General features: G+C 36.0%; 1 protein-coding gene across 1 annotated transcript; it reads left to right on the top strand.

Annotated features, from left to right (window-relative positions):
- The first annotated feature begins 8,390 nt into the window (after window positions 1-8,390).
- LOC110442178 (failed axon connections homolog) lies at window positions 8,391-17,014 on the top strand. Its single transcript, XM_021485663.1, has 7 exons — window positions 8,391-8,564; window positions 9,359-9,482; window positions 10,587-10,789; window positions 11,587-11,664; window positions 14,827-14,945; window positions 15,285-15,401; window positions 16,540-17,014. The coding sequence occupies exons 1-7, from the start codon at window positions 8,434-8,436 to the stop codon at window positions 16,629-16,631; spliced, it is 864 nt and encodes a 287-aa protein (XP_021341338.1). The 5' UTR covers window positions 8,391-8,433; the 3' UTR covers window positions 16,632-17,014.
- Window positions 17,015-17,230: the final 216 nt, after the last annotated feature.

Genomic DNA, 17,230 nt, shown 5'->3' with positions numbered 1-17,230 from the left:
TATATTTTTGAGCAATATTTCTTTTCTGACGTAATATTGAAAATTGATGTAACCTCATATTAATTTTTGGTTGATTATAAACAATGATATGTAGCGTATTAAATGATTTCGACTACAGTCATTCCACGGTGTATATGTATTAAAACCACTATATATGCTATAGATGTTCAAGAAGGACACACACTATATAATGGCATAGTTTCAAAACAGCTGCTGTGTCAACTTTGATTCACGTAGGGCATTCCCAATCATGACCATTTAGTGAATTGACCTTTCGTTAAAAAAGACCTAAATATTTATAGGAGGTTACATGTGTTACATCAATATCCAATATTAACAATTACATCTGAAAGGGCCTGTTTCCAGTAATGTTAATTCTCCATAGGAGCCTGCCCCCGTATAATTTCTTATCTAGCTCAACTACTGTTTTTTTCTTTTCCGAAGAATAATTTTACACCTTTCCGACACCCAGATTTCATAATTTCAGTGAAAATGTATTTTTATAAAGTTGTCAATTTCAGCATCAAAGACATAAGTTCGTAAATAAAAGAAGGTTATCTCGAAATTGTAATTCGCAACATAGTATAAATTTCTTTTGATAAATATTTCCAAAACATCGTGTTTATTCATAAAACAAAAAAAAAAATATTCTCGGATGAAAATGCACTTGCAGAGACACAATTATGAAGAAAAATGCCATAAAATTGCAATTTTCTCCCGTTATATAGTTTTGGATGCAAATTTCCATCAGAAAATCGGATAGAGCTTTACTTGTTTCATATGTGTACCAAAAATCAGCTAATTCCATGTGGTGGAACGTTCTCATATCGCCGCCTGAATGTGGTTGTAAATTGAAAGAAAAGGGGAAATGAGTAACAACCTTGTCTGAAACCCTATTATATAGCTTATTATATACAAACTTTTATATTGAATATCAGAGCGGATATTTTCATGACAGTTTTATGATGTGTAACGACTAAATAAACAGTATCGATATAAAGATTTACACTGAGGACACCCTGATACATGAATACTGTTCTATCTCAAGTTGTCCTCTTCTGAATTTTCTGATCGTGTGGCCTTGTACATTTATCCGTATCTTCTTGTCTTTGTCTATACGTTTACGGAATCATTGACTCGACGCTAGCTATTCTTGTCTCACTTTCCTTGTTTTATTGTCCCATCTCCAAAGCGTTGTGGCTCTGTCAGGGTTGGGACCCTGACTTGTCTCACTTTCTTTGTGCCTGCCGACCACGCCACATCGAATAGATAGATTATCCATATGAAATACTTTATTTTGTTCTAAGTAATCAATCAATTCTGCGCTTCTTGGAGGTATTGAATGTGATTTATTATATTGTCTTGTTATTTTGTGTAATTAGTTGTTCGTTATTTATCACACATTTTCGCATAATTGTACCAAACTACTAAGTATTAGCTGTTTACAGCAATCATCGGTGGCTTGCTATTTTGTTACTTTATCGACGCTTCATAAACCAATCGTTATTGTTTCAAGATGGAGGGTAAATGTGTTGGAGAAGGGTGTCAAGTATACTTCAAGAAACGTAGTGGCAATAAGAACAGAAGTGCACGCAATGTAAATAGTCCACAATATAAATGGCTCCTAGATACGCTGGTGCAACAAGGATTGATGTCAGCAAAGGAACAAGCACTTATTTGCCAGAAGTGCTACATGAAGTATCTTCGGAACAAAAATCAGCCTGAACCTGAACCCGAGCAGAACCAGGAAATAGAGGAAGAAGACGACTCCCCGTCCCATATCCTGCCGTTGCTGACCCTTCATGATCTTTTGAATGGATCATCTTCACACAAAAAATGCTGTCTCTGTCTTGTTACCTTTGCAAGAAATGGAACAAAATCATCAGTCTTACCAAAACGTGCAAGACATCACCTGATCTATTCACACAAACTGTGGTGTCCCACCTCATCCCGCGTCTGCTCCATTCACCTTATTGGTAACGACTTAGATCCGTCTACAGAGGTTGTCCTTGATGGTAGAGGTTCCTTGGAATCTCAGTTACCATCAAAATCGTCCGAAATCATTAATGACCTCCTAGAGGTGTCGCACGTCCTTTCACAGAACCAGTCTGCGTTTACAATAAGCTTTTCTTCTCTTGATGACTCGGCATGCATGGCCTGGACAGGTTGGTCCAAAGATCAGTTCCTCGAAATCCACTCGCACTGTTCCCCATATCTTTCATCTGGTATATATACCAAGACTACACACGATGCTCTATTACTGTTCTGGGTAAAACTGAAAACCGACATTTCCTGGAGTCAGTGTTCTTCTCTTTTTGGAATTTCCAAGTCAAGTGTGTCCAAAACTTTCCACTCCATAGTACAGGCATTAGACACATCGATAGTCCCACAATTTCTAGGTCCGGATCACTTGACAAGAGAACAGTTGCTCGGGCACAATACTGTCTTTTCAGAAGCATTTTTTGGAGATAAAGCCACTGCCATATTAGATGGCACCTATATTTATATCCAGAAAAGCTCCGACCACAAGCTCCAGAGAATGTCCTACTGTGGCCAGAAGAAGAGAAACTATCTCAAATTCATGAGCATCGCCTTACCAGATGGCTACATTCTGGACACAGTAGGACCATTCACTGGCAGCGAAAATGATGCTACAATTACAAAAAAAGTCATGGACAAGCTAGTTACTTGGCTACAACCAGACGACAACGTTGTCGTTGACCGAGGTTTTAGAGATGTCCTACCAGTTCTCGAAGCCTCTGGCCTCAATGCTAGCATGCCGTCATACCTGAAACCCGGTCAAAGTCAACATTCTGACGTCCAAGCAAATCTTGACAGAACTATCACCAAATCGAGGTGGATTGTGGAATCCTATCATGGTCGTCTGAAACACTGGACGTTCTTCCGAACGCAATTGGTGTCTAACAGCTTTATCAATGTCATCGAGGCTTTGCTTCGAACCGTCACAGCCTGTCTGAATGGTATTAGAGGACCGATCTACCAGAGATCTCCAGAGAGAGATGCCAAAGATAGGCTAATGGCTGAACGTATGAAGGACCGTTTGACAACACCGAATGGTTTAGCTCAGAGAGTCAAGACAGATCCGGATCTATCTAGACGGGCAAGGTCCGAGTTTGTCAAGATGGATGCATCTTCCGTACTGTTTCCCCGTCTCGATCTTGATTACTTGAGAACCATTACGTGTGGAACGTATCAGATATCTCTGGCTCCTGGTTACATCGCCGAACATTTAAGTGATGACGGAGACTATGAGGTGTGGCTTTACCAGCACTCCCCAGACCTTCTCCGATGTCAAATACATTCTCGACACAAAAGCCAAACGAAATATAACGTTTGGATACGGTTCACCGTTTCACCCGATGTTGAGGCCCCAATAAAGGACTACTACTGCCAGTGCCCAGTTGGAGAGAGAACGATGGGAATGTGTGCGCACATCTCCAGTATCTTGTACTACCTTGGGTATTACAGGACGCTGGAAAACCCTCGACCATTACAACCACAGGTAAAGAAATTCCGACAAAACTTGAAATAGTTTTCCATGCGGCAACGGAGTGCATATGTCGAAAGTATGTTTGGGGCTCGATATGAAAGATCCCCGTTACCATGTGACTAACCAAACTTATAAATATAGGTATTATACAATCGCCCGTAGCTATGAACACTCCCGTAAATGCGAAAACCAACCAAAATCATAAGGAACACGTTTTGTTTGTTGTTCTGTCTATTTGTCAGCCAATGTCTTCAACCACGGGGACTTGTGAAGTAGCCATCTTGGATTTTTTTTATGAAAAAGTGTTTCTCTCACTTTTTTTCATATCTGTGTACATATTCTCAACATACCGAGCAAATACTCTCGTTTTTTTGTTAATTATCTAAAGAAAGTCGAAAATCGGCAATTCAACCATAGGCTAATTCAACCCAACATTTGAAAATGTTCCACCACTTACATTTTGATGATTTTTCCTCTCATCAATAGCATATTACGTACTGTTTAATAGGATAAAAATTGGTTTGCATCCAACGCCCATAAAAGGGTGTATTCTCTAAAAAACACAGTTTTTGTGTCTAAAATGTTATCATCGAAAATGGCATTTTTGAGATTGTTTCTTCCATAAAACAGCCAAATGGCGCGATGGAAACATGATTTTTTGTCACAATCATGCCATGAATGTATTCTTTACGGTGACCATCATTTGATTAGATTTTCATTAATATTTTACATAACATGCACATTTTATCAACACTTAGACAGCTTCTGAAAGGTACAACTTTGAGGAGCCATAAAAAACAAACCAAGTGACCTAAATCTTTATACTTTATAGATTTGTGACCACAACGGCATGGGCAATGCACCACCAACAGGAAATTTGAATCAGAGAAGGGGCCGTTTTGGAAACCGGCCCTTTAGACATAATGTTCAAAACATCTTTTTATATGAAACATGATCTGAAGTTGTGTCTCTTTTTTGTTTCAGTATGTGTTCACTTTACCAAACAGGTAGATATAGATGAATAAAGATAAATTTATAGGAAAAATAAATATTTAACGATGTTTTTAACGGTGGTAAGTACTTATATTTCAATATATTGTTTGTGGTTTATATTTTATATGTGTTGTCCGTCTTATACATTGAATTACATATAGACAAGTTATCTGTTTACGTTTAAAATTACATTAATTTAATAGTTTTGGCATCTGTGACCTGTGCATATATTAACACATGGACTTTTGACCAATGTATGTCAATAGCTGTGTGACTTGATAGCTTATATAAAGTGCTATAAAAGAATAAGTAATAGCTGTAAAAGTGTTTTGTGTGTGATGTGAAAAGTGTGAATGTATTTGTATTCCAGATATGTTAACTAAGAACGAGTTAAATCCCTTTAACTTTTGTGTTTATAATTTTCATTTCAAATTTAATGAATAAAATTAAATCAAATCCAAAATAACAGAATCCATTACTTTAGCCACCGTTGGAGAGAGTTTATATAGGCTTTGCCTGCTATTACATCCAATTGAGTTGTAATAACTTTGTCAATAAAATTTGTTGAAATGAAAAAATATATTTATATATGATGCTATTCAATAAAGAAAACCCATACTGTAACGATAAACTTGTGATTATACTTTTTTCCATTCTCTCTTGCATTATTGCAGTGTCTGCCACTGTATTTAAATGGAATTTGTAAACTGATATGCTGAAAAGCGTAAAATTTAATAAATAGAATTTAATCTGAATAAAAATAAAACCGTGCTGTTAATACTGACGTCACACAATAACACAATAAGTATTGTATTCTTTGTGACGTCATTTTCAGCCTGGTCAAAGTGTCACGAAGGTAAAGGGTAAGTACCCCCTTGGGGCAGAAAGGCGAGGCCCAATAAGGAATATAGAGGAATAGCTTTAATATCCTATTTCTTCCGTTGGGATGAAGGTATTTTGACCAAATTTAAACAGTAGCATCCTATTTGGAAGGGAAATCAATTTGCATAGAACCCCTGGGGCCTGAGGGGCGGGCCCAATAGGGGAAACATAGCAAATTCTTCAAAATCCTTCTTCCTCTGTAGGAATAACAGGATTTGGATTTTTTTTTATGAAGCACCCATGGGTGAAGGGGAACCAATTTTGTATAAACGGTGGGTCTTACCACCTTGGTGGTAGAGAGGCGGGGCCCAATAAGGGATATAAAGGAATAGGTTTAATACCTTCTCCTGTAGGAATGACAGGGTTATGACCATATTTGGTCTAAAGTATCCTTGGGCGAAAGGGCCATACTTGTGTATCAACGATGGGTCTGAATCCCCTGGGGACAGAGGGGCGGGGTCCTAAAGGGGGAGCATAGGGGAAACATAACAAATTATTCGAAATCCTCCATTTACTTTAGGAATGACAGGATTTTGTTCCATTGCATATACATATAACCCCTGACTAACCATGTAATACATGTACACTTCCAGTAACATCTGGCTATTATAACTTTGCTAACAATTTTGCTAACATTTCCAGGTGAGCGATACAGGCCGTCTGTGCCTCTTGTTGGAGTATCTATTGAAGAGTTGTCAATGATCTATTGATAGCCATATTTACTTCGATGGCGTATCGTCCTAATCTAAAGAAAACGTGAACGTATCTTTTCCTAAGTTTAGGACGACACTCCATCGAAGCAAATATGATTATCAATAAATAACTGACAAGTTATTAGCACGATCCCTATTTAGAATTGTTTTAATTTCAAAACATGAAAAAGATGATTTCAAATAACATTTATCATCTGCAAAACGACGAGCAGCTGAAAGAAATACATCGGCAACATCATAAATGCATATAACAAAAGCGGTCCAAGAATATAATCTTGATGAACTCCCGCTCCGTCCAATCCTAACTGAGAATAGGAATTGATTAAGAAAAGCTTATGTTGCCTATGAAATATATAATTTTCTAACCCCATGTATAGAATTCACTTGAACTTTCGTAAGATTTTAACTAGCCACTGTCAAACCTCTATGCCAAACCCGATCAAAAGGCTTAGAAATATCACAGAATTACATACATGTCTTTTTTCTTCCCGCTGTGAAAACATTTATTGAGCTAATATACAGTAATGTGAGCATGCATAAAACCGGACAGGTGCTTAAAAACCCAATGAGTTTTTTATGACACCAACTATATACAGATGTATATGTGTATGAAGATGACTCGTTCAAAAACTTTCCCAATGGTCGAAAGGGATATTGGCCTATAGTTAGAAGGAGAATGCTTGTCACCATTTTGTAAAATAATTACATGACTAATGGCTAGAAAAATACTTAATGTATGGCGATGTTGTCTCTATACGAGGAGCAGAAATAGAATAAAGCGAGTAGCAAAGAAACTTTAATTAGAAAGGATAAAGATACATGAAGAAAACGTACATTAACGCCGGAAGAATCATGCAATATGACAGGTGTCAAAGTTCAGTTTGTCACTGGCCATACACAAGTACGTCACACTCACATATACTCCAGTCAAAACGAAAGTAACACACGATACGGAGCGCGAATTACGGATAAAATAAACAACACAATAGTATATACAAAAACAAATATCGATTAGACTCAATATGTTTAACTGAATCTTATGAACATACGGTGATAAAGTAAAATGACTAATCTAACAGGGTGCCACATATTTATTAGCAGATTTAGAACGTTTCAAACCCACTGGAGAAGCTGTACCAGAGAAAAGATGTTAGGATGAGCATGTCTGCATAGCTTGTTAACTTGCTGTGTCAGCCCTCTGACTTGTTGGCTGTCCTTGCACCATCATTGTCGAAATGATTCCAAAGGTTCAGCTGCTGGCCTTTCACCCATGTCTCTGTAACATAGTCCTTGAATTTCAGCACGTTTTGGCTTTCGTCGTCATTATCCTCAAGGGCGTTTAACCAAACATCTTTAACCAAGTTAACGGATACAAGTGGAAGAACTGCTGCTCGCCTAACTGAACGTTTTAGTCTATCATCTTCTTTGTACTGTACTGCAAAACCACATCCTTGGGTTTTACACCAGATACACTACGTGTAATGGAAGAAACAGCACTTGACAACACTCAGGGGAAGCACCTTTCTTACAGCATTCCTCGCAGTAATTTCGAAGTCCAAATTTATTGTCTCTGGTACAAACAAAAAAATGTTTCTCTGCAATATTGCACAATTAACATTCAATCAACTGTGTTTTTTAAGAGTAAGTTTTTAATAAGATATAGATAATACATTAAAGATTGCTTTAATTGAAAAAGAAATATAAGGCAGCTAGTATCTTACATCCTGATGTGTTGATTACTAAAAATTAAAAAACATGTTTCCTTTCTATGTCCGCACAAAACCATGTTTAGATTTAAATTTTGCAGGTACACCCTCCACAATAAAACAACAATCAGTCAGCTGTGCTTTCATAAGTTTAAATTATAAATAAGGCTGTTTAGACAATGCATTACAGATTGTTTATATAATTATAAGGCTTTACTTCTGATTAACAATATTTAAAGATTGGAATAACATAAGGCAATATCTTACACTGTCTCAGAATTATAAAAAAACCCAACTTATTTTGTCTTCTGATAGATAATTAAAATATATGTACATTCCCTTTTTTATACGATCTACTACCAAATGTCGCTGTGACAAAGATAATAGAATATATATATTTGATTAAAGTAGATATACTTTCATAATATAATGTATTATACATATTTATTATTATGCCAGGTATTTATACCTTATAACACCACCTACACCACTATGAAACAGACTATAGCCAAATAATCATTAGGTGTGAAAACAGAAATGAATGCTAGGTGAGACTATGTATTTTTGAAATGTACGCGAGATGAGACTAAAACCTGTTGAATGCGTCCCAATATATGACCTTTCCAACATGGCGCTTTCCAAAGTGACGGACGTGATTGCAGACCTACCCCTGGGTGTGAAGGCTACAGGCGGCGCGGTACTTGCAGGGGCGGTGCTGGCAGCTATATGGAAGGGACTTGGAACCCGTCAAGCCAACAGGTACATTGTGCATGTTTACAAGTATAGAGAAAAGCGTACATTGCGACTAGACTACAACGTAGGTTGAAAGGGCGTTAGGCCTATAAATAGATTCCAGATCAAGGTATCTGACAGAAGTTACTGTCAGCTTAATGCACACTGAACTCGGGTGACCATTATGAGTGCCCAGGGATGGAATGAATGACCAGGGAGGGTTTCGCGCCCTCAAGAATTCGTTAAAAGATTTGTTATCCATTTTTCCCTTATTCGTAAACAATAACTACATGCAAAATTTCAAGTAAATCGCACGATATATTTTTATCTAAGTATGCAGGAATTTGCTCTATTGCAATGCAAGGGAAGCGACTCCTATCGAAATACCAGTAGAAGGCTCGGCAACGAGGGCACGGTTCTTCATAGAGCAATTTTTATATTAATGATTATTATCAATTATCATATATTTCATACAAACATAGCAAAAGTAAGTTATATAACTTCACGTAAACGTTGAAATAATAGGTAATACAATTATTTTCATTTTAATAGAATGATTGCCGAGCATATTACTTGCTGTCCCTCTGAAGAATTTGTTTCTTCTCACACAATTTAAGGTAAAGGTATTGTCTGGCGGCCCTGTCATATCTGGTATGAAATTACATTGTTTCGTTATGAAAACCTAAAATGTAATGCGATTATAAATCAAGCATCGTTGAGCACTAATAAAACAACCTGTTGTAATGATACACTTATAAAAGCAGGAAAGTATAAATCAATGCTTATAATGAGATGGGGCACACATATGTTTTTTTTTACAGGAAGGTTTACCCCCGGGACACAATTGTTATCCATCAGATAGGACGTGGTCCGTGCGTACCCAGTCTCACGCCCTTTGCCATTAAGTTAGAGACGTACTTCCGGATGGAAGACATTCCCTATGAGGTACGTTTTCTCACGTTTTAGTTCAGAGCACAGCGAATTGTCCTACTTCAAAAGATTCTGTAACAAGGCGTTAATACGTACATTGTTTGTGTGTAAAGTAAAACTTTGATATCACATATTTCAAAACTAATGAATCTTATTACAGAGGTACGAGACAAAGATTTCTGTAGAATAAGCGTCATCTGTTAATTGAACGACGTCTGCCATGTAAATCTTGGTCAAATTCAAACAATGTCAATTTCTTAAAGTCTGAACCACGGTAGAAACACTCATTTTAAACCACTCAGCACACCATAAAGCATAATAAACAACGTCGATAGTCTCATACCACAAGGAAATAAAAAGTTTTCTTATAAGATCATAACGACCAACAATATAGCTTATTATCATATACTTTCTTGAAATTTCGACCAAATTGCATATGTGATACTGTATCATTCCAATTGTCGATATTGCCTTCGGCCCTTGGGTCTGATATACGTAGCTCGGGTCAATCTGGGGTCTGATTTGAAAACAGGCATATAATAACCTCTAAGTAAATTATATCAAGGTAGGACTAGTTTTCTATTTAAAAGCCATACACGGGTTCTTGTGTTCATAATGGTTAATTAGAATGACTATATCTTAATTATTCATAGGTACATGTATATGACGCGTTATAAAACAAAGCATATACTTTGCAAATGATTTATCAATTGGACGATACCATCATCAGTGTATGTTTTCTTGCAAGTGGTGTACATGTGAATGTGATTACCAAAGATTGGATTTTGTCGAAGTATGTTGTTTGCCAAAATGTTTCAGTCTCGATTACATTGAAGAGGAATCATTAGTCAGTTCTAGACAAAAAGGAACTAATAGATAACTTGATTTTAGCATGATAAATAGTGGTAGACAATTTTGGGTGGTCAAAAATTTAAGAACACTTATTTTGGGAAATGATGAAGATTCAAGGTTCTTTAGATTTTTACAATATCCGCATTTTATTGATGCCGGTACATGAATATGCAAGATGACAGTCTGTTTGAAATATTTGTCTTTCGTTCTGCGAAAAATAGCTTATACCAACTGATTCAATTTTCTGTAAGCGTGATATTGTTGTAGGTCGTACATAGCTGGTTGAGACCGAGCCGAAAAACAGGAAAAGTGCCATATTTAGAGTACAATGATTTGGAGGTGCCGGATAGCGAGTTTATTCTGGAGTTTCTCAGTAAGGAGAAAAACTTTGACCTGCACACCGGCCTCACACAGGAACAAATTGGAGTCGGCAGGGCCTTCCAGAAAATGGCAGAGGAAAATACATACTGGTAGGTTATCGTTATATAAATACTACACTCATTAGAGTGTAACAGTGCCTCATTGACTATAGTTCGGATGACAGTGATAACCATAGACACTGTCACACTCTAAAGATCAGACCATGATCTTATATCCAAACGAGTCCACCATGAATAAAAATGATAAGTTATGGGCTTATGGTCACAGTGATATATACTATATAATGTGACTTTTTTTTTATCCAAAAGCAATGATAAACCAAGGAAAAATGGATATATGTTGATTTAATGACCTTTAACCTGTGCTTTTGCTAATTTATGTAATGACCTTTTACAGAACATTGATTCAGTTTAGCTGGATAAACTTTGCATCACACACCCGACTCCATTTCTCCTCTCACTTCCTCCCCTAATATGTACTTGTGTAACAGTCACACTGCCTGCAGAGTTTGTTTTAATTATTATAGTGTGTGGTGGAGTCATTCAAATATTCCAAAGGTAAAACTTTATATTGTAAAAATATTAAAGGTAACCATATTTCACAAACAAATTGAGAATTTATTTATATATATATTTTATTTGATTTGATATGGACATAGAAGCAATTAATTGCCTGCGTCTATCTTATATACTATTAAATCCTAAAATGCTATTTTCTTTTAAAGGAAATGGATTCTATATTGAAGTTAGATATCATCGAATACAAAAAGAAACATGACTTGCTTATAATGAAGAATATCTATCATACTGTATTTGTGTAACCATTATTTATTGGCCATATTAAAAAAAACAAATTAAAATATGTATTCCATGTCGATCTCTTGTAGGTGCATGATGGCAGATCGATGGGTACTTGACAAAACCAATATGGTGTGGAAGGTGTTTCGTGTCCCTCGAATTTTGTGGTAATTATGTCGTAAATTTAAGTCAAACTCGTCAATAAACAAGAGGTCACATGGGCCTGCATCACTCACCTGGTATTAATCTCAAACTTGTAACCTTAAAAATGGACAAAAGTAAAGCTACAGGCTAAATATCATCATCTATGACTCTTAAGTCCTTCAAAGAACAAGAGGCCTAGAGGGCCTGTATCGCTCATCTGTTTCTCTTGAAACTGACATGAAGGTAACTTCAGACCAAATTTGGTAACTAGAACACAAGACATTTTAATATCTCTTAAACGCTTCTTAAGTATTGTTGAAATTTCAAATTTTAATTTTAAAGCTTTTAACTTTTTGACCTTTGACTCCGGCTAGCACTTAAACTGGACCTTTGGCCTCTTTACTGTAATTAAGAAAACGATTCGCACTGCTGGTTTACATAACATACCCAAGTATCATGACTCTAGTCCATATGGTTCTTAGGATATTGTTGTTTGAAGTTTTTAACATATTTGACCCCTGTGACCTTGAAAGTAGGTCAAGGTCATTTTAACGAGGAATTTTATAGAACTCAATCCCATGTAACTACTTGCCAAACATCATGACCCTAGAACCTCCAATTCTTCAGAAGAAGTCGTTCAAAAGAAAAAGTTGACGGACGGACGAACGCCGGACGAACGCCGGACGACGGACGCGGCAGTACGGATTAAGCTCACCTGGCCCATCGGGCCAGGTGAGCTAAAACTGGTTAAAAGGTTTCAACACATTTGACCATATGGGACCTTGAAACTGGAGTAAGGTCAATCACATAAGCAAAGTTGCTTGCTATTTCATCCGAACATCCTACTGGCAAAGTATCACCACCTTATGTATTTTAGTTAAAAGAAGAAGTTGGTTAAATATTTTAACATGTTTAACCCCAATGACCTTAACAATAGGTGAAGGTCATTTATTTGAAAATATTTGGTAATTCTTCAACTGAGCATGTTTCTGAGTAAATATCTTTATTCTAGACCTTTTTGTTTTTCAGGGGATGTTGTTTAAAGATTTCAACATATTATATATGATAGACTTCCACCAAGCATGTAACTAGCAAAATATCATCACCCTAGAAATATTACTTATTCCACAACATATTTAAGTTGTTCAAAGGTTTCTTAAGACAATTGATCAATGTGAACTTGAAATAGGTTGAATGCATTTCATTTGAAATATCTTGGTAACCATTCATCCAAGCCTGCTACTAGCTAAATATCATCACCCTAGAAATGTTACTTATTCCACAACATATTTGACCCATGTGACGTTGAATATGAGTCCAGGTTATTCGTTTGAACACATTAGGTAACCATTTAAACCAGCTTGCTTCTGTTCCTCAGAAGTCGTTTAAAGATATATCTGACCCCTGTGATCTTGACTATTAGTTAACGTCATTTATTTGAACAAAATTGGAAGCTTCTCATCCCTAAATATAACTCTGAAAATACCATCAACCTAGGTCTTTCGGTTATTCTTCAGAAGTCGTTAAAAGTGTTTAAGACAATTGACATCTGTGACCTTGAGTTTGGGTGAAGGTCATTCATTTAAACAAAATTGGTAGTCCGTCATCCCAGATTACTACTTGTCAAATAGCATTACCCTAGACCTATTTGTTTAGAAGTTGTTTAAAGATTTTAACATATTTGACTCCTGTGACCTTGAATAGGAGTCGATGTCATTCATTTGCTTATTTATCCCAGCATGCTACTGATTAAATATCATCACCCTAGCCATTTTTGTTATTCAGAAAGAAAAAGTTGTGTTAATTTTTTTAGCTCGTCCGTTGTCCGTCAATTGTTTCTTTAAACGACTTCTTTTTAAGAACTGGATGACATATGGGCCATGATATTTGGCCAGTAGGTACTTGAGACAGAGTGTTATAATATGTAAAACCCTTTACACAACTTCTCCTGAATAACCAGAAGGCCCAGAGTAACAATACCTTGCCAGTCGGTACCTGGCATGAAGTGCTATAAACTTTCCTCAAATGGATAACATTGACCCAGATCACAAGGTTCAAATGTGTTTAAAAATCTTTAAATATCTTCTTTTGAATTATCAGGATGCCCAAAGTAAAGATATTTGCCCAGTAGGTACCTGGGAAAGAGTGCTTTAACTTTTCTCAAATACATGACATTGACCTACATTCAAGGTCACAGGGTTCAATATGTAAAAACAAGTTTAAACAATCTCTTCAGAATAAGCAGGAGGTCAATAGTATTGATACTTGGCCAGTAAGTACCTGAAGCAGAGTGACATAAAGTTTCTTCATATACTTTCGAGACCACAGGGGTCAAATATGTAAAAATGTTTTAAACAACTTTTTCTGATGAACTAGGATGACCAGAATAATTATACTTGGCCAGTAGATATCTAGCATGAAGTGCTATAAAGATTCATCAAATAAATAACCTTGACCTATTTAAAGAGTCTAAGGATCAAATGATTTTAAAACCTTTAAACATTTTCTTTTGAAAACCCAAGAGAACAAGAGCAGTTATATTTTGGCCAGTAAGTACCTGGGACAGAGTGATATAAAGTGTCCCTAAATAAATGATCTTGACCTACTTTCAATGTCACAGGGGTGAAATATGTAAAATCCTTGGAACAACTTCTTCAGAATAATCAGGAGGCCCAGAGTAATGCTACTTCGCCAGTAGGAACCTGATACAGAGCGCTATAAATTTCCCAAAAATAAATTACCTTGACCTTTGACCAGTAGCATGCTGGGATAGAGTAGCATAAAGTTTTATTTATATGAAAATTCTTGCAAAAGTACTTTTATTGAGAATAGTTTTCCATGATTGCTCAAATATCCAGGTGAGCGATACAGGCCATCTATATCTCTTAATAACATTTTTGATCCCTTTGGCCTTGAATATGAGTCAATGTCATTGATTTGCACAAACGTAGTAGCTTTTCAATCCAGCATATTACTGGCCCAATATCACCATCGTTCGTCTTTTGGTTATACAGAAAGGAGAGGATATTCGGCCAGCAATATGCTTGACTAAAAGGCTTCCAAATTTGACCAAAAGACGCTTGCAAAAGAAAAAGTGTAATTATCTATAACAACTTCGTCCAAGCGCCACTTTTCTTGCCAAAAAGCCAATCAACACGAGCATAAAAACTAGTTCTTTATTCTAGGGGTTTCGGTAAACGCTCCATACAAAAGACCATGTATGCACAAGGTATGGGACGTCGTACACCAGAGGAAATACGTCACATTATGTCGGAAGACCTCAAGGCCCTGTCGTACTACCTTGGTAAATGTTGGCAAAATAACTTACAACATGTAACCCATTTTACTGGATGTATTAAATCGATTTTGTCGACTTTTTATCAATAATATCATTACAACGTTTAACCTTTGCTTAAACACGCGTTTTTTTTCTTTGCTTGCGAAAAAAGGTCATTTGAATGCACTTTAAATTTGCAATAAGTAACATAGTCTTTCTTTGGATTCCAAACCTATTGTCATTCTTTAAAGGAGTCTGTGCGACACAAGTTAAATCAGTATGGCTATTGTTAGTGATGACGTTTTGTGCGACAGTTTAGACTGCAGGTATATGTGTCTCGGTGCATACTTTTTATCTGTGTTTTAGGATCGAAGAAGTTTCTATTCGGTGATAAAGCGTGTAAATTCGACTGTGCTGTCTTTGGAATTCTGGCTGTGATGAAATGGGCGTCATTCGGCGGGTTCGGAGCATCAGTCCTACAAGGTAAGATTTGTCAGTTAGTAACTATTCATGCGTACTATTCAAACTTGTTTTGTAGATAAGTTGGAAGGCGAGATAATAAGTCGAGAGCTCAAGAAAAGATGTCAAGCGCTCGAGAAGTTATGTCAAGGACTCGAGAAAATATGTCGAGCGCTCGAGATAATTAAAGTAGAAAATATTTTTGAGCATGTCCTAACTGTACTACCGTAGTAAGTCACTGCATTGTTAAATAAGTTATTATGATGAGTTTTTTTGTATCATTGAATTTTATACTTTAATTTCATAAGAATATACATGTAATACGTCCATGGTTGTTTTCTCTGCAGTGTCACTTTACATTACTTTGTTTCTTACCCGAAACAAATTATTCAACTTCATCGTATATAGTTGAAAGAGTGTTTAGTGAACATTCATGGTACAATTATTATAAAATAAGAATGATGTTTATGATTGATCCCTGCTATGTAACTTTATGCTTTAAACTTTGTAACTGTATATATATTTTTAAAATGTATCAATGTAATTGTGATTTATGACACTCAAATAAACAATATAGACTTAACTTTATCAATATTCTCTGTAAATGGATCGACTGGTCTCGCCTGGATAAATAAAAAAATAAACTTCAAAAGGAAAATATAAAAGGGCATAAAAGAAATAATTTAAAACAATTGAGAGTAGGCCGATCACATACTTTTGTAGTCAAACGGTGAGCTACAATATTTCAATACAGATTAAGCATCCTAATACAGACTGGTTTCAATTAAATTTCATATCTATTGATTGGAGAGAGATCTACTATAAGCGCACCTGTTCCTTTTATCAGTAATTGTAAACACAAAACAGAAATTATTAATATTTGCGTAGTTTAGAACATCAATATCTATCTAGGTTTGTTGATGATACCATTTGTTTCCTAATAACCTCGTTGTCACTATCCTAATTTGTATGATGTCGACCGACATGTGCTTTTTCACTTTTCCCAAGCAACCGATATTATAAATCTGCATTCCTGGTGGGCTATACACAACGTGAATTCAACTCAACGTATTAATTAGCTTACAATTAATTTATTATTATAATTAGGAAGGCTGTAAATGTCTTGTATATATAATACGATCTTTTTTTGTTTCTCATACAGATTATCCTAACCTATTTGACTACTGTGAACGAATGAAGGAAACGTTCTGGCCAGACTGGGATGAGATGATACAGACAGACTGTACCAAATAGGCAAAGTTTCACCAGTCGTTATTTAATGAACAAATATTACGCAGCCAACAAGGTTATTGAATGTCAATTTTCATCACGTCATCGGATACAACCGGCACATAATGTGTGGACTATATCTTCAAGAACATAAATAATTATATAAATAATTATTTGTTATAAAAAACTTGAAACGTTTTCTGATATTTTTCTGATAACCTACTCAAGGTAGACTTAGTTGTGTTGTATTTGCTTGATATCATACACCGATTGATTAAATTGATCAATTATGCAAACATAGTAAAAATTATATGCATGTTCCATATACTGTACACCCATAAACCTCTGCTACGAAAGCTATAAAGATATTCTCCAATGAGAAGAGGTGTGTTATAATGTTTATTTACTGGAGGTCATCATTTGCCGTTAACATACTGAAGAGAGTTTGATAAACATGATAGATGACATCAGGATTAATTCAGGATCGTTTGTTTTTGTCATAACCTCAATTATGGTTAAATGGCTTCCTGTTTCCGAATGAGATTTAAAAAAACCTTTTTGTAGCATGAAATCCGCGTAATTTCTGTCTCGCCTGTCTCTGATTTGAACCACAAATAGTATTT

Source organism: Mizuhopecten yessoensis, unplaced genomic scaffold (assembly GCF_002113885.1).
Source record: "Mizuhopecten yessoensis strain PY_sf001 unplaced genomic scaffold, ASM211388v2 scaffold1883, whole genome shotgun sequence".
In the NCBI taxonomy this organism is placed as follows: Eukaryota; Metazoa; Mollusca; class Bivalvia; order Pectinida; family Pectinidae; genus Mizuhopecten; species Mizuhopecten yessoensis.
Note: the sequence above shows the minus strand (reverse complement) of the source record. Positions and strands in the feature narration are given on the sequence as shown.

Bases quoted from the DNA above. Each gene is read 5' to 3' on its own strand.
- LOC110442178 (XM_021485663.1), top strand. From the start codon at position 8,434: ATGGCGCTTTCCAAAGTGACGGACGTGATTGCAGACCTACCCCTGGGT. The intron at 10,790-11,586 runs GTAGGTTATCGT...GATCTCTTGTAG, and splicing joins GCAGAGGAAAATACATACTG to GTGCATGATGGCAGATCGAT. The intron at 15,402-16,539 runs GTAAGATTTGTC...TTTCTCATACAG, and splicing joins CGGAGCATCAGTCCTACAAG to ATTATCCTAACCTATTTGAC.